This window comes from Primulina huaijiensis, chromosome 3 (assembly GCF_012295235.1).
Source record: "Primulina huaijiensis isolate GDHJ02 chromosome 3, ASM1229523v2, whole genome shotgun sequence".
NCBI classification, from domain to species: Eukaryota; Viridiplantae; Streptophyta; class Magnoliopsida; order Lamiales; family Gesneriaceae; genus Primulina; species Primulina huaijiensis.
Window position 1 is genome coordinate 21,614,080 of NC_133308.1, and position 19,212 is coordinate 21,633,291.

General features: G+C 36.8%; 1 protein-coding gene across 2 annotated transcripts; it reads right to left on the bottom strand.

Annotated features, from left to right (window-relative positions):
• Positions 1–584: 584 nt before the first annotated feature.
• On the bottom strand, positions 585–3,501 carry LOC140973705 (uncharacterized). 2 transcript variants are annotated; one of them, XM_073436699.1, is made up of 2 exons: positions 1,876–3,501; positions 585–1,750 (listed from the first exon to the last, which is right to left on the bottom strand). In XM_073436699.1, exons 1-2 carry the CDS (start codon positions 3,457–3,459, stop codon positions 740–742), a joined length of 2,595 nt encoding a protein of 864 aa, XP_073292800.1. In that variant the 5' UTR covers positions 3,460–3,501; the 3' UTR covers positions 585–739. The 2 variants fall into 2 exon arrangements, with proteins under 2 accessions (XP_073292800.1, XP_073292798.1); XM_073436697.1 differs by having other exon boundaries at positions 589–1,755; positions 1,881–3,500.
• Between the last annotated feature and the right edge of the window lie 15,711 nt (positions 3,502–19,212).

Consider the following 19,212-nt stretch of genomic DNA (forward strand, 5'->3'; position numbering starts at 1 on the left):
CACTTCACAAACACTACAATTTATTTGTACAATCCCATTGCAGGCTTATTTGTTTCATTTTATGCATATAATATTCCTGATCACATAATTTTTTAAAAATCTAAATGTAGTATTTCATACCCATGCTAGAGTTGCTCTTTTTATTCTAGTCCTTCGACCTTTTACTTACGCCTTTAATAGAAAATGTATATGACGATAAAAACTTTTAAATAACTTTACGTGATTTGAGGTTAAATGCATTGAATAATTACGAGCATAATACGATCTTATAATTGCTTGTTTTTGTCAAAAAATATATTGTTTTTAAAAGAGAGAAAACAATGTCAATAAATTAGGCATATAATAGTAAAGCATTGTTCTGTTTATATATGCATTCCCAACTTCCACGTTTCAAGTGACTAAAAGTAATAAAAAGAAGTTGACATTTATAGACATAAGCATCAATATTTTTTCTTCGAATATATATTTTGTGAGACGGTCTCACATATCTTTATTCGTGAAACGGATTGATTCTACCCATATTTACAATAAAAATCAATAATTTTGACATAAAAATTAATATTTTTCATAACTGACCTAAATAGAATATCGGTATCACAAATTGACATGTGAAACTGTCTCACATGAATTGTTTTTGTGTTTTTCTTGGATGTAATCAGAACTATAGAATAACAATGTATAGTACAACAACGTCAATTAATTTAGTGCTGAATTTAGAACTCAAATCTATTAACACAGATCAAAAAACGAAACGACTTGAAATGATCCCAAAAACTACTCCACACCCATATCCCATAAGAATAACTTGCCACTTAAATCCATCCAAAATGCTACCATCATCATCACCTTGTTGTGGCAACATCTCTTCGTCATCTGTGCATTTCTTAGTCAAAGGTAATCCACATAATCCCGAGTTTCCTATGTATGAGCTGCTGTCAAATGTAGGAAACTGACCGCTAGATTGGGGTATCGGCCCAACAAGATGATTATATGACAGATTCAACCGTGCTAGAAATGTTAACCTCGTCCACTGCTGGGGAATTTCCCCTACCAATTGATTTGAAGATAAGACCAAGGACTCTAGTACGCTTATATATGCTACACATTCAGGACTATGACCCGTCAGGATGTTATGGGACAAATTCAAATACCTTAATGATTTGAGCATTCCTATTGTATCTGTAATATTTCCATGAAACATGTTGTTTGACAAATCAATGGTCGTAAGTGTTTCCAGAATTCTCTGATATTGAAGCTCCAGTCCTTTTACATTTAATGTTACAGACTCCATGTAAGGGTAACGTAACGTTGAGTTCTTTGTTTCAGTTTTGTTTTCCTTGACATCAATCATGGCTTTAAAATTCTTGAAATATTGGTCTGGCAAAGCTCCAGTGAATTGATTATCGGAGATGTCGAAGATTTGCAACATAGGATAGGAAATATTACTCTTTAAAGCAGGCATCGTACCATGGAACCTATTAGATCTCAGCACAAGAACTCGAAGCTCCACGAGATTTTCCATCCAAGAGGGAAAATAATCTTGGATTTTATTGTTCCCGACGTTAAGAACCTGAAGTTGTCGGCACTTGGCTAAGGACTGAGGGAACGTTCCTTCCAAATCGTTGCTATTCAAGTCAAGAGATATCAGAGCACTTCCATTTCCTGTGCACTTTGGAACTTTTCCTGCCAATCTGTTATTCGATAGATGGAGAATCTGAAGGGCACTCATATCGCAAATGGATGATGGAATCTCTCCTGCTAAACTGAAAATTACTTAGAAACTAATGGGTAGAAAATCGAAAAATTAAACGAAAAACAACCTTTGAATGGGCGTCCGAATGTAACTTTTCTCATATCCTTGTGATAAAAAGGAACTTCACCTGTTAATTTATTTGAGTCCAAGACTAGAATACTCAGGCTTCTCAAATTGCCCGTCGTACGTAGACTCGAACAATTTTCGAAACACTCCAGCAATGGCCCATGTAAATCGTTTTCTTTCGCTGCAAAATAGTAGACAGATAATCCACAGCATAATCCTCGTGGCAGATTCCCCGAGAAGTGGTTTATAGAAAAATCAGCAATGGTCAATCCAGGAATATTTTTCCCAAAATTCTCAGGCAACTGTCCAGTCAATTGGTTATTATTCACTTCAAAATATTGGAGTGAAGTTAAATTCCCAATTGTTGGTGGAAGAGTTCCATTGAGATTGTTCGCATAAAGGTTTAGCATATAGAGGTTTGTGAGATTTGTGATTGTTGGTGGTATTGCACTCGAGAATAGATTATTTGAAAGGTCTACATACTTCAAATTTCGGAGGTTCCCAATCTCCAGTGGGATGGAGCCTGAAAATTTGTTATTTTGCAGGATGAGTACAGATAAATTGGTCAGTAAGCCTATTTCAGATGAAACCACCCCCGTGAAGCGATTGCTTTCAAGATCCAAGAATGTGAGTTGGGTCCAATTGCTTAAAAAATGAGAGATATCACCAGAAAGATTATTATCAGCTAGCGTCAAGTATGTTAGTTGGGTCAGGTTTGACAAGGATAGAGGCAAAGGTCCTGTAAGTGAATTCCAGCCTAAGTGCATATAGGTAAGGTTGGTGCATTGGCCGAGCTCAGGAGGAATTGTTGAATCGAGGTGATTATATACGAGAAATAGTTGTTTAAGGTTCACGAGTTGGCCTAAAGAAGACGGAATATTTCCTTCAAATGAGTTGCCGTGCAGCCAAAGATATTCGAGCTGTAACAAGTTTTTGAATACTGATTCGGGAATTGGGCCTGTGAGATTGTTAAATGACAAATCAAGAAAAGTAATACTCTGGCACCTGATTATAAAACTTGGAAACTGCAAAGTGAGTTTATTGGGACCAAGGCTGAGGTATGTCAGAAAAGGGAGGCTCGGAATTCTAGACCAATCAGTCGTCTCCAAGTGATTTACTCCAAAATCCAAGTGTGTCACCTTTTGAAGGTTGCCAATTTGATGTGGAACTTGACCACTGAGCCAATTGTAACGGAAACTAATATACTGAATCTCTGTTAAATTCCCAATCTCAGGTGGAATGATGCCTTCTAAGATATTGTGGCTGAGGTCCAAGAAAATGATTGAAGATAGATTTCCAATACTAGACGGTATCAATCCACTGAAGCGGTTTCCACTGATATTGAAACTGGTGAGATTTGGGAACGAACCGAAATCGAGCCCGTCAATTTTGCCGTAAAGATAGGCATATGATAAGTTTATATTTGAAACGGAGCCCCCATCATTGCAGGTAATCCCCGTCCAATTACAAAGGTTATTGAGATTATCAAGGGACCATGGAATGGTAAAAGGAGACGGTGAAAGGGTTCTCTTCCACTGAACGAGAGCTTCAGCTTCCGTTTTTGCGGAAAAGCTAGTGTTCAGCAAAAGCAAAGTGAGAAGAAGAAGCAATGAGATGGAAGATATTTGGGATTTTCTCATGGCTATTTTCCTGCAGTTATACTCCAATATTTGCTCTCTTTTATTTATAGGACTCAATGACAAGAACGGATGCTACAGATTGATTCATCAAGTCAAGAAAGACTTGGAAGCCCACTCGTCAATCAATAAAATCCACACACCTTCCATCACTATAAGCTTAAGTATCACATACGGAATTCACGTGATTTTTCTTGATGAATTTTATATTGTTTAATTTTTTTTTGGTACCTGATCAAATACCCCTATTTACTTTAATTAATTTTTTTAATTCAAATTTTATTGGTTTTACACATTTAGTGTATTTAAAAGTTTAAAGATTAATTGTTTAAAGAAACTTATTAAAATTCATAGAAATTAAAATTTGTTTTTTATATTTAATTTCTATTTTTTTTAACAAAAGTAGGTATACAAAAAACGACTATACACGCACAAAACGTGTGCATAAAAAAGTTTATTGTACATGCACGCAAATGTATAATTTATAGAGTAGGTCTCTTGTGAAATAGACGGGTTGACTTGTTCCATATAAACATGTAATGAAAATTAATATTTTTATGTGTCGAGTCGGGTCGAGTATCCATTTCACAAAATGACTCGTGAAATTCTCTCTTATAAGTATTTGGGTAATTGAATAGGTTTGTTGTGGGAGGACCTCAATAATTTATATATGTGAGATGTCGATTCGGTAAATATCTGCAGTGATAATTAATACTTGTGACTTAAAAGTTATATTTTTCATGAGTCGAATAGGGTCGAGTCGGGTCGGATGGTAGCCATTGAGATACAGATTTCTTTGATCAACTGCGATAGCTACTTGGAAGTCCACTTGTCAATGAATGAAATCCGACGGCATCCATCGCTATTCACTCATACTTGTACTACATTTTTTTCATGTACTGTTCGAAATCTTTCTAAATTTTATATATTATTATCTATCAATCTAACCATCCATCCACACACATACCTTTCAATTTGAATCCAAACAGCACTCCAATTATTCACTACAATTATTTAAAATACCCGTTGTCAGCTCCTATACGTCCATTCTATGTACATAATATTGCCGATCTTGGTGATTATTTAAAAGTATTATTAGATTCGCATAAGATAAATTTGATCGACAGTAACTAGCACATACGGAGTTCATGTATGTGATTTTTCTTACATGTGAGAGTTGACATGACAGTGTAAATAATGAATATTATTGTCGGGATTTATGTTTAACTTAAACTTTAAAAACGTTGTGTGTATCAGATATCAATGTTGCCTCAAATATTGTAACACCTAGTGATAACAGGCAGCGAAATAATATATCACATAAATAAATGACTTAAACAAAAATAACTCAGAGATAATTATGCACAAGTTATTTACTTGCGCGATGGCTCGGGGTAAAATAATCGCTAGAAAAACAACTTGATTTTACAAAAACCAACACTCGTGATTTTATGAAAAACTATCTTCCTTAACACGTTAAGGAATCAAATTGCATCATAAAACAAATAATCTTATTACAAACGAATTCAAGGAACGCAAACAACATGGAGAAAACGGGGCTACAAAAACACGATATTCAATCAACACTTTCACAAGTGTTGTCTTCAGATGTCTCCAACAATCATGGCAACACGTTATAGCAACGACGATCTTCAGACGGCGACGCTTTGAGACTTAATCATTCTCTCTGATAATATTTATCTCTATCCCTCGTCGTGCAAAAGTCTTTTTCAGCCACTAACTTCTCGTCTTTATATAGACTCTTTTTCTCTTAGAGTTTATCCCAAAAAAGAATCCTATAAAATATGAAAACAGGAGTTTTATTAGAAGTGAACTCTTTTAAACAATAATATCATATCATGATAATCTTATTATAATTATTCAAAATATTTAATTAATTATTTCACACAATCTTATTAATAAAGAAAAGATAATTTTAAGGAATAAATTATATATTGGAAACCAAAAATTATTTTTTCTTTCGATATCTCCTTTTTGCTTTTTTGGACAAAATGAGCACAAACTCGATTTTCTATGTTGACTCTATTTTAGCTCCCCTGAATGTGAAAATCTACCTCCCCTGATTTTGATAACATATATCCATTTAAATTTGAACATGTTAACATGAGTGCAGTTAGCAGTGTTGACAACACAGAAGATAACACAGAAGATAAACATTCATCGCATGTCATCAAAGTAGAGCATAGACTTAATACCAAAAGTAAAAATAACACAAACACATAGCACATGATATAAAATCATTGATCACTATCAGTGTTAACTATTGTTTCTTCTTCTTCATCATTACCTTCTTTCGTTCCCGATGGTCCTGCTTCATAAGTTTGTGCACCAGCATTTTGCGTTTCTCCTTTTTTTTTTGTCCAGAATGGATAGCAATTTCCAGGGCCAGCTTGTAGTTAGCAACAAGATTTTCGTAGTAGATCAAATCAGCCCTGGTTTAAATGATCTTAGCCACGACATGATCAAGCTGAGCCTATATGGCAGTGTTGGAGAGCATGACATATCAAGTGGAGGCGGCTGTATTGTGAGAACCTTGGGGTGTGTTGAATATATCAAATGCAGCGCTTGACTCAGACCAAGGTAGGTATACCTTCATGTTTCCTTTAAGCAGATCATAGGTAATTTTCAGTAGCTCGCTTACATCAGACATTTGCTCATCAATATCTCTAATGAATACCTGAGATTCAAGGATCCCATAAATCAGCGAGGGAAATGGTAGTTTGGACGATTTGAGTCCTCCCTCTGCAAATTGGAGCACTGCTTTGAAGACCAGCTTACCGGAATTGAAAGTGCCACGTGTACCAATAGAGAATAGAGCCATAGTTAGTTGTCTTGTAACGAATAATGAGTTTGTGGGAGGAATCTAATTGCGGATCGTAATCTTGTGAAGAACTGAATAAAAATATGCCAGACCCATACCCGTCCCGAACTACTTCGGGGATTTTTTAAAATCCCCGAACCCAAACCTAAACCCGAAAAAATCGGAGATCCCCGTCCCCGTTTCGGGTTTTCCCCGCGGGGCCCCAAACCCGTGGGAAAAGTTGCCATCCCTAGCTGCGTTGTCATCATCATCATCAAATACTTCATCAGATGTGTTGGCGATGAATCGTCGGAGGCCTCAGGCCTATTGTCTGCAAATTTCCGTTGCATTTCTGCATCAAGTTCATCACTGGAGTCTGCAGGGGCAGATACGGAGACAATGCCTTTGTTTTTCTTTAAGTTGGTAAGAAATTGTGCCAGAGAGGCTTCATCCTCATCGTACAGAGTTGGTTCCTTTGGGTCAGACGGTGCAGCATCAGTATCATAAATTGAGAGTGTGCCGCCATCTGAGGAACTGCTTTCATTCTTTGTGGGATTCAAAGCATGAGCAGTCTTAGATAGAATGAGAGCAAGCTCAATGTGTGAGGATACATTTGAGAGACTAATATACTGTAAAAGATTAAATCCTCACACAATCACTCACATATATACATTAGAAATTGTGTTTGTAGTCCTGGAATAAGAGACATTAAATATTATGTGGATTGTAAGGTTTCGGCCTACAATCGAAAGTATGCTAGGAGATTCAATTAGGCAAGAAATAAGTTCTAAGTTGAAATGTGTTTGTACAAAGAGTTGTATAAATCAAAGTCTTCTATTGGATCCTTCCCACGATGAAGAATGGGTAACGTAAGAGTTGTTAATATACGAACATTCATAAACAAATTTATGCCTATTTATTTATTGCATTTAATTATTTCTATAGTTTTAGGATGTATTGTTGAAGCATTTTATGTTTATTTCAAATATCAAAATATTGTATACCAAATGTTTGATAAAATGTTTCAACCAAAATGTTTTTAGTCATTCAACTTGCATATCTTTTAAATAATTTACAAAATGTTTAATCGATTTCTACAAAGGATTATCTTGAGTGTCTTCCACTTGATTTGAAACAAAAATCGATTTAATATATCGGTGTTCAATATTTCAAGAACCGAGCTGTTATAGTTCAACGATTATCCCACAATCGATCCTATCGAATATTTAAGAAAAGATGTATGAATAAAATCATTCTCTCTCATTGATGTTATTATATTTTTTCATAGCTACAAATTAATATGTATAATATGTACACTTGAAACTTACAATGTCTCGTATCTATTCTAATAGATGTGTTTATCACGGTGGGTAGTCTACATTATTTATTATTTTTTGTAACTATATATATATATATATATATTAAAGTTTTCTAATTGTGAGAAAAGTAAAAACTTGTGTGAGACGGTCTCATGGGTCGTATTTTGTGAGACGGATCTCTTATTTGGGTCATCCGTGAAAAAGTATTACTTATTATGCTGAGAGTATTACTTTTTATTGTGAATATCGGTAGGGTTGACCCGTCTCACAGATAAAGATTCGTGAGATCGTCTCACAAGAGATCTACCCTTGTGAAAAGACTACATCTCTTTATTCACGTAACTTAAAAAATGTTTAAAAAAGATGCTAAAAGAATATAGGCAAAAACTTGTGTGAGACGGTCTCACGGGTCGTATTTTGTGAGACGGATCTCTTATTTGGGTCATCCATGAAAAATTATTACTTATTATGCTGAGAGTATTACTTTTTATTGTGAATATCGGTAGGGTTGACCCGTCTCACAGATAAAAATTCGTGAGATCGTCTCACAAGAGACCTACTCTTGTGAAAAGACTACATCTCTTTATTCACGTAACTTAAAAAATGTTTAAAAAAGATGCTAAAAGAATATAGGCAAAAACTTGTGTGAGACGGTCTCACGGGTCGTATTTTGTGAGACGGATCTCTTATTTGGGTCATCCATGAAAAATTATTACTTATTATGCTGAGAGTATTACTTTTTATTGTGAATATCGGTAGGGTTGACCCGTCTCACAGATAAAAATTCGTGAGATCGTCTCACAAGAGACCTACTCTTGTGAAAAGACTACATCTCTTTATTCACGTAACTTAAAAAATGTTTAAAAAAGATGCTAAAAGAATATAGGCAAAAACTTGTGTGAGACGGTCTCACGGGTCGTATTTTGTGAGACGGATCTCTTATTTGGGTCATCCATGAAAAAGTATTACTTATTATGATGAGAGTATTATTTTTTATTGTGAATATCAGTAAGGTTGATCCGTCTCACAAATAAATATTCGTGAGATCATCTCACAAAAGACCTACTTAAAGACTACATCTCTTTATTCACGTAACTTAAAAAATGTTTAAAAAAGATGCTAAAAGAATATAGGCAAAAACTTGTGTAAGACGGTCACACGGGTCGTATTTTATGAGACGGATCTCTTATTTGGGTCATCCATGAAAATGTAACCTCTACTAATTTTAAAAGAACAGATTTTTTTTTTTAAATAAAAGCTCGCATTTTCGAAATAACATTTAAAAATGATTTTAAGTATTTGACAATAAAAATAGTGTGTAAACATAAACAAGTAAAAATTGTGAAAATCATCAGTGTATCAAAACTAGCGTATAAAAATGTTCATATCATCTCAAATCTCATAAAAACAAAATGCGGAAAACATGTGGTCCTCGGGTCGTGTCACCCACCAAGTCTGCTTACTCAGAGTCCAGCACCTCCAGTCCTCTCAATAACAAGCTCACCTGCATAACACACGCCTAGTGAATCTAAAGACTCAACACACATGTACCGTTAATAACAAGTACATATACATAGCACACAGCAGTGAAAAATATCATACTCAACATATCCTTCATGAACTTAAAAGCATAACGTAAACGTGTCGTATAAAATCATGTCGTGTCAACTCATGTCATCTCATATCATGTCATCCCATATGATCATATACGTGTCAAAACAGCTCATCGTGTCATCATAAACTTAAACATTTTTTTAATTGAATTCAGTTAATTAGTTGTGACTTTCGTATCAGCCCTATCGTATTAGCTCTATCGATGGATCCATCTATAAAAACCGTGGTACCCGGCGGCGGGGGACATCAGCGACAGCATTACACGCCCACTGAGCCCGGGCCTCAGCTCATCATATCGCATGTCATCATATACATATACGTCGTCAGTCACAACCAAATAACATCATTCAAAACTATCATCATTTTCATCACTTAATAAAATCATGAATATGCGTAACTTTTCCTTTAAACCAAGCATGCAACATATTTACCATAAATACTTAAAATAGTAAACGTGATGCATAAACATTTAAAATATCATGAATTTGTGCTCAGGGCGCTGCCAAGACCAAAATCTCAACCCGGGTGCAATATGACCATTTTGCCATTGGAAACCCAAAAATTATCATTTCAACCCTCGACCTCTAAAATTGACCCGAAGCTTACCAAACTTTTTAAAATATCCCAAAACATATTTAAAAGCATTCCTAGACGTAACCTCGAGCCCAACTCAAAATTAATTGATTCGTTTTAAAACTTGGATCGGGATCCCCGTTTTAACCGAACCGACTCGAAACTTAACTGAATTTTTCTCAACTGAACCATAACTTAAACAACTCATTCTAAAACATTTACTACTTAAATTATGTCCCTAAATCCAATTCTTTCGGCCACCACTTACTGTCCAAAATAAATATCTCGGCCACCACCCCTTTGGTGCAATCAACAAACAACCAATGGCTCCTACCCTTACACATTCGGTCCCCCCTTACCCACCACCTGTCCAGCCATTTAGACTCACCATTAGACCCTAATTACCCTTCTAAACCAAGCCAAACACAAGCAAAAAGGCTGCTGTACAGATTAAAATTAGGGACCGATTGACACCATCGCACCTCTAAAACCCATCGGTGCTCAAGCCACCCCCTTAGATCTCGACTCCCTCTCAACGGCCCCATCATCCTCGACATTATGATCTCCCAAACCCACAGATCAGCAGCACCCTCGCACAGAATCAGGACAAAAACGTGAGTAGTGAAAGGTTATGCAATAAAACCATGCCACCCGAAGACATAAACATGGTATATGCAAGATTTGAAATTATTCGAACCGAGCACACACATACAGCTTATTTACAGCGTAAATGATGCAGAAAAAAAAACGAAACATGGCATGCCTGATGGTTTGAAGTGCGAGAACGAGACAAGGGACTCGGATGGATTTTTTCCTTTGCAAAGACAAGCCAAAAACCGAGGCTTCTTCGTTGGTGTGCTCTGAAATCGAGGGAGAATGCAGCTGGGGGAGGGTGACGGCTTGTATGCTTCTTAGGTTTAGGTTTAGGTTTAGGTTTAGGTTTAGGTTAATTAGTGATTTAAGTGATAATTATATAATAATCATAGTTAATGGCCTAAATTGATTAAATTAAAAGGTTAACAAGATGATTAAGTCCAATACTTAAAAGTAGGCTCATTAGATCTTAACGCACTCCTGTAAAATAATCTGTGTTGAAAAGGTTTCGAAAATAATAGCCGAACCCTTAAAAAGTCCTCCGATTTGATAAAATTTACGTACTGTTAAAAATAAAATCATGCGGTTAAAAATACCTAAATAAAATCTTATTTTTGAGAAATACCCTGAAAACACCTTAACTTACTTTATAAAAATAAATCATGCAATAAAATAATTTTCCTGAAAATTCTCCGGTCTCTGATCCTCGTTCGAACGTGAAATGCATCTAGAAATCGTAATGCCTGAATTTCATGAATTAAATCCTATCATGCATGAATTATGTATAAAATACATAAAAATAATTAAACACATAATTAATGAAATAAACATGCATTTACTGCTTTAAAATAATTAAATAAAATACCAAAAAAATTTAATAAGTTGCACGCATGTGGTTCCCGTGGACTTTCAAATTTTGGGGACGTTACAGAAAAAGTATTACTTATTATGTTGAGAGTATTACTTTTTATTGTGAATATCGGTATGGTTGACCCGTCTTACAGATAAAGATTCGTGAGATCGTCTCACAAGAGACCTGCTCTTGTGAAAAGACTACATCTCTATATTCACGTAACTTAAAAAATGTTTAAAAAAGATGCTAAAAGAATATAGGCAAAAACTTGTGTGAGACGGTCTCACGGGTCGTATTTTGTGAGACGGATATCTTATTTGGGTCATTCATGAAAAAGTATTACGTATTATGCTGAGAGTATTACTTTTTATTGTGAATATCGGTAGGGTTGACCCGTCTCACAGATAAAGATTCGTGAGATCGTCTCACAGGAGACCTACTCTTGTGAAAAGACTACATCTCTTTATTCACGTAACTTAAAAAATGTTTAAAAAAGATGCTAAAAGAATATAGGCAAAAACTTGTGTGAGACGGTCTCACGGGTCGTATTTTGTGAGACGGATATCTTATTTGGGTCATTCATGAAAAAGTATTACTTATTATGCTGAGAGTATTACTTTTTATTGTGAATATCGGTAGGGTTGACCCGTCTCACAGATAAAGATTCGTGAGACCATCTCACAAGATACCTACTCAAGAATATATTGATAGAATTTCTAAAATGACAAGGGCATTCATAAAAAATCAAATCAACTTTTACTATTAATATATATATGTCTATATCTATATATCTATCTATTTATAAAAATGTGGATGAGGGTAAAATTTTATAATTGTGAAAAAACTATGTAACCATTCATTCACATAACTTATAAAATGCTAAAAAAATATATTTGTCAAATTTCTAAAATGATAAAAACATACAAGTAAAATCAAATTAACTTTTTATTATTAATAAATATTTATGTATATATCTATATCGATATTTATAGCAATATCTATATCTAAATCAAATAAGTTTTTTAGTATTAATCTATATCTATATCTATATTTAAAACATAAAATGTAAGGTCCGAAATTATATTATTGTAATACGAGATTATTTAATTGACGAATTGATGTGATTATGGAAGGACAAGCTCCGAGGAAGACATGGAAAAGCATGGGAGTGTGGAGGCCAGAAGACCTCGCGCACATGCGCGGAGACGAGCCGCGCATATGCGCGAGAAGATGAATGTGGAGGCAGAAGACCTCGAGCATATGCGCGAGATGCGCGAGCAGGTAGATTTCCCAAGCGCCGAGACAATCTGTGTCTCGGGCATATGCGCGAGCATTGGACGCGCATATGTGCGAGAAGTGCTTAATGACAAAAATAAAAATGTGACACATGTCTTGCCATGCATATTAACATGTAAACCTCCATCCACTTCAGAATTAGAATAGCAAGAAACCGAGACAAGCTTCCATGGAAATCCTCAAGCGTTTCATATTTTAGTATTTTGATTGTGCAAAATCCGGCCATTCGATTTTCGATCCGATCATAGTTCCGTGCTTCTCTCGTCAAGAGCTTCGAAGGGATGTAAGTTTTCTTATTTTCCTGCAGGGTTCGAAAATTTGGTGTTGGATGAATCATAATTTGATTGATATTATGTGTTCTTGAGATTATGGGAAACATATAATCGAAACCGGATCGAAGAACGGATAGTGTATGCAATTGTTATCATTTTTCCAGCCTATATTTGAATGGGGTTGTGCAGATTTTGGAATTGGGGTTATAGTTGTTGATGGTTATGTGTTGTGGATATTGTCTATTGTTGTTTGAGTTGCCGGGTATCTCGAAATTGCGCCGTTATGCCGTCGAAATTTAACTGATTGAGTATCGATCAAATCAAGTTTTGCGTTGAGTTGTATATTGATATTGTGCTTCACGAATGTCAATTCCAGATTTGGTACTGAAGGCTTCGACCTCGAGACTTTCACTTCGAAACCGGTAGACGAACGAGCAAAGCAAGATTGAGATTGTTGAGTCAAACCAAAAATCGAGGAAAGAAAGGTATAAATCAATGTTAAACCGAGATAGATAACTCGAGTAAGATATAATTTGAGTTCCCAAAATCACATACTACATTGCTATTGCTTTGATGTGTTTGACATGCTTGAGTTGAATATACTTAATATATTGAGTTATAGAAAAGCATATATTATGAGATAGACATCTGAAATGAGTCTTTGGTAGAGGTGCCAAGTCACTGGACGTTTGGATTATAACGATGTGCTTAGGAGACAGATCGACTCCTATTGTAGATATTCGATATAGTGTGCCGAAGTCCAGGAATAGGAACGTACCACCACCTCGAATGGGAGAGTAGGTGGGAGACTTGTTACGTTCTTATTCAAACCGGGATCCATAGATAAGAGTCTATAAGAGTTAAAGAGTTTGATTTAGAGTCGAGTCAAAGATTAAGAATTAAAGAGTTGGATTTAAAGTTTTGTATCTATTTATGTTTCTTAGACTACGATACATGTTGCTTGACAACTGTTTCATGCTTTTGTATATGCTTGTATGAAATGCATGTATACGTTGTTTATACTGGGAAATATATTTCTCACCGGTGTTATCCGGCTGTTGTTGTATTTGTATGTGTGCATGACAATAGGTGGGACAGGATCAGGGTCGAGAAGAGGATGAAAGATCGAGATTATAGTGGTGATCCGGGCTTAGACATAGATCTAGTTGTTCCACTACTTGATATGTGGTTGATAAACACTAGTTGTTATGACTTTATTTTGAATACGTTTTAGATCTTTGATCATGTCGTAGATATTGATCTTGTAAATTGAATAAGATGGAGAATAACTTGTTGTAATAGTTTGTACACTTGTTTATGAGGTGCTCAACTTAAAAAAAAAAAAAAAAAATTCGACCTAGCTTATTTAATTGATCCCTTTAATCTCAATGATGATTTAAGAAAATGAATTAGCGTCCGGGTCCCCACAACAGGTGGTATCAGGGCTGTATGTTCCTTAGACTGAAATAGAAACGAGTGAGCGGTGTACATTGAGTTTTCTTTCTTGCTTATGTGGCATGTTTTACTGTTTTAGAAAGTACATGTTTACCTGATTATGTGATTTGATTGAAAACGTGTACTATTGGAGAATGAATCAGAACCGATTCTTGATCAGAGGTATGATGATCAGAGGAGAACTGAGACAGATTTAATATATTTGATTACTAACCATTTTGATAATCAGATATGCTTCCTCGAAGAGCCGCAGAACAGGGTAGTACTTCAAATAATCCGATGGATGTTACAGCGACACCCATGGAAACACTGTTAAAGAGATTTCAGTCATTCAAACCGCCGACTTTGAAAGGCACCGAGAATTCTATCGATTGCGAGAGCTGGCTTGATGATATTGAGATGTTTTTTGATTCACTTGACTATACAGATGAGCGTAAAGTCAAACTGATTGGGCACCAGTTACATGAGGTTGCAAAAAGCTGGTGGTTCACAACCAAGAGAGCTTTGGAACATCGAGGTACCGTGATTACTTGGAAGATCTTTAAAGCCGAATTTTATCAACGATTTTTCCCAGTATCGTACAAAAAGGACAGGGTGCAGAGTTTGCTAACCTGAAACAGGGTCATTTGAATATTGAAGAATACGTGGCTAAATTCTCTACCTTGCTCGTTTTGCTCCGCATGTTGCTGATAATTATGAAGCCGTGGCTGATCAGTTCATCAATGGATTGAATCCTGATATTTTTACACTGGTAAATACTGGGCGACCAAATAATTTTGCTGATGCCTTAAACATAGCAAAAGGAGCTGAAGCGGGTTTGATCAAGCAACGAGGAACTTCGTATGTTGCTCAACCACATAAACAGCAACAACCTTCAACCCAGTTCCACCAACCACCTCCCAGATTTGATAGTGGCGGTAGAAGCAGTGGGAAGAAGGATAATCTGAAAGCCCGAGGGAAACAGTTTAAGAAATCTGGAAGTAGCTTATCTAGCTCCAGTGGCTCACGACAGACTGGTTCTGGACAGAGTTATACAGGAGTCTATTGCAGAACATGTGGAGGAAGACATCCAACAGAGAAATGCCAAGGAATGCTTGGTAGTTGCAATATCTGTCGATAGCCGGGACACTTTGCCAAAGTCTGTCCACAGCGAGGTTCTCAACGATCCCAGGGAGCAGAATCATCTGGATCAGTGGCTCAGGCTGATAGACGATCATCTTCTGTTCACTCTTTCCAGCCACCATCTACCCAGTCACAGCCGAGGCCAAGAGGCAGCCAGACTGTTAGCCAGCCTCCGAGACAGCAGGCCAGAGTGTTTGCCTTGACCGAGGAACAGGCCCAGGAAGCACCTGATGATGTAGTGGCAGGTAACTGTTCTCTTTGTGGCTATCTTGCTTATGTGTTGATAGATACGGGTGCATCCCATACTTTTATCTCTGAGCGATTTGCATTAATGCATGCTTTGCCTGTTGAGTCTTTATCTGCTGTAGTATCTATCTCTTCACCTTTGGGGAGATGTCTTATATCAGTTAATTCTGTTAGACATTGCATGCTGCAGTATGACGGTAATGAGATAGAGTTAGATTGTATTGTACTCGGTTTGTCTGATTTTGACTGCATTATTGATATTGATATGTTGACCAAGTACAGAGCTACCGTAGATTGTTTTCAGGAAATTGTAAGATTCAGACCTGAGATGGCTGATGAATGGAAATTTTACGGTAAGGGTTCCAGAGCTCGAATTCCTTTAGTATCTGCTTTGTCTATGACTCGATTATTGCAGAAGGGAGCAGAGGGATTACTTGTGTATTCAGTAGATGTACTGAAGTCGAGCCCTTCATTGGCAGATTTGCCAGTGGTATGTGAGTTTGCTGACGTCTTCCCAGATGAGATTCCGGGTTTACCTCCAGTTCGAGAAATAGATTTCAGCATTGAACTGATACTGGGTACAGTACCTATTTCTAAGGCTCCATACAGAATGGCACCAGTTGAACTGAAAGAATTGAAAGATCAGCTAGAGGATTTACTAGCCAAGGGTTACATCAGACCGAGTATTTCTCCTTGGGGCGATACAGTACTGTATGTCAGAAAGAAAGACGATTCAATGAGACTCTGCATTGATTATCGGCAATTGAACAAAGCTACTATAAAAAATAAATACCCTTTGCCTCGTATTGATGACCTATTTGATCAGTTGCAGGGTTCTTCTGTTTATTCCAAGATCGTTTTAAGATCTGGATATCATCATCTGAGAGTCAAAGATTCTGATATATCGAAAACAGCTTTCAGGACCAGGTATGGCCACTATGAATTTATAGGCATGCCGTTTGGTTTAACGAATGCTCCAGCTGTATTTATGGGTTTGACGAACCGTATATTTCAGAAATATCTTGATGATTTTGTGATTATCTTTATTGGCGATATTCTGATTTATTCGAAGAATCTGATTGATCATGCTGAGCATCTGAGAATAGTATTGAAAACTCTGAGAGCTGAGAAACTGTATGCAAAGCTATCGAAATGTGAGTTTTGGCTGAAACAAGTTGTATTTCTGGGGCACATTATATCTGGAGATGAGATTTCTGTTGATCCTAGCAAAGTTGAGGCTGTGATCAATTGGCCTAGACCGACATTAGTGCCATAGATACGCAGTTTTATGGGTTTAGCGGGCTATTATCGTCGATTCATCAAAGATTTCTCTAGTATTGCTAAGCCGATTACTTAGCTGACCCAGAAAAATGCCCCTTTTGTTTGGTCAGAGGCGTGTAAATCTAGTTTTCTGGAGTTGAAAAAGAGATTAACCAGTGCTCCGGTGTTGACTATCCCGTCAAGTACTGGTGATTTTGTTGTCTATTGTGATACTTCTCACAGAGGACTAGGTTGTGTTTTGATGCAGCGAGGACATGTTATTACTTATGCCTCGAGACAATTAAAACCACATGAGACTCGCTACCCGATTCATGATCTTGAATTAGCAGCCACCGTGTTTGCATTGAAAATCTGGCGACACTATCTATATGGTGAGAAGTTTGAAATTTATTCTGATCACAAGAGTTTGAAATATCTATTTTCTCAATCAGAACTGAATATGAGGCAACGGAGATGGCTTGATTTGCTGAAAGATTTTGATTGTGAAATCAAATACTACCCAGGGAAATCAAATGCAGCAGCTGATGCACTGAGTCGAAAGGTATGTTCTTTAGCCCTATCGACGATTGGTGTCTCGAATTTGATTGAAGATTGCTGTCTTTCTGGTTTAGTATTTGAGACAGATTGTAAACCTCTGAGACTTGGTACCATTCAAGTTGAACCAGAGATGATTTAAAGAATCAAAGAAACACAGAAAGTTGATCAGAATGTTCAGAATTCGAACGCGATGGTCAGATCAGGGCATCAATCCAAATATCAGGTTCGTGATAATGTGTTATATGTGAATAATCGTCTTGTTGTGCCAGATGTTTCAGACTTGAGACAACAGATTTCACAGAAGCACACTGTAGTCGTTTTAGCATTCATCCTGGTGGCAAAAAGATGTACAATGATCTGAAAAAACAGTTTTGGTGGAAACAGATGAAATCAGATATCGCAGATTTTGTGTCCAGATGCTTGAATTGCCAACATGTGAAATCCGAAAGGAAAAAACCAGGAGGTCTACTGCATAGCTTATCTATTCCAGATTGGAAATGGGATCACATTTCCATGGATTTCGTTACGAAGCTACCACGATCCTCCCGAGGTTGTGATACGATTTGGGTCGTTATTGACAGATTGACCAAATCAGCGTGTTTCATTCCATACCGAATGACATGCAGACACGACTAGATGGCAGAGATTTATGTCAGAGAAGTGGTCAGACTGCATGGCGTGCCAAACTCCATCGTATCAGATCGTGACGCTCGATTTACTTCGCACTTTTGGCACATTTTGCAACAAGCTCTAGGTACGAGATTACACCTGAGTACTGTATATCATCCTCAGACATACGGACAATCAGAAAGAACTATCCAGACATTGGAAGATATGCTTTGAGCTGTAGTGCTAGATTTTGGCACTAGTTGGCAAGATTCCTTATCACTTTGTGAATTCTCATACGACAACAGCTATCAGACGAGTATAGAGATGACTCCGTTTGAAGCTTTGTACGGCAAGAAGTGCAGATCTCCTCTCTACTAGGATGATATCTCAGAGGTACCTGAACTTGGGCCTGACATGATTCGAGATATGACTGAGAAAGTAAGGCTGATTCAGAAGAGTATGAAGACAGCTCAGGATAGACAGGATAAAATACGCAAATATTCGACGTCGACCTTTAGAATTTGAACAAGGAGACAGAGTATTTCTGAAGATTTCTCCTTTCAGAGGCGTTGTCAGATTTGGCGAAAGAGGAAAGTTGTCTCCACGTTATATCGGTCTGTATGAGATTCTTGAAAAGATCGGTAATCGTGCATATCGACTCGCCCTTCTTCCGTCTATATCTGGAATATATGATGTCTTTCATGTGTCTATGCTACGGAAATATCTTCCTGATGCTTCTCATGTTCTTCAGCCTGATGAGGCCGAACTTGATGAAACTCTGAGTTATTTTGAGAAACCACTTCAAATTCTCGATCGTAAAGAAAAGCAGCTCAGAACGAAGACTATTCCGCTTGTGAAAGTTCAGTGGAGTCGTCATGACATTAAAGAAGCTACTTGAGAGACTGAATCAGATATGAGACAGAAATTTCCATAGTTGTTCCGCTGATGTGAGTTTCTTATTTCGCTTCGGTTATATATTCTTATCTTATGTGATTTGATTGTCTGCGATTTCGAGGACGAAATCATGTCTCAGAGGGGGAGAATTGTAAGGCCCGAAATTATATTATTGTAATACGAGATTATTTAATTGACGAATTGATGTGATTATGGAAGGATAAGCTCCGAGGAAGACATGGGAAATCATGTGAGTGTGGAGGCCAGAAG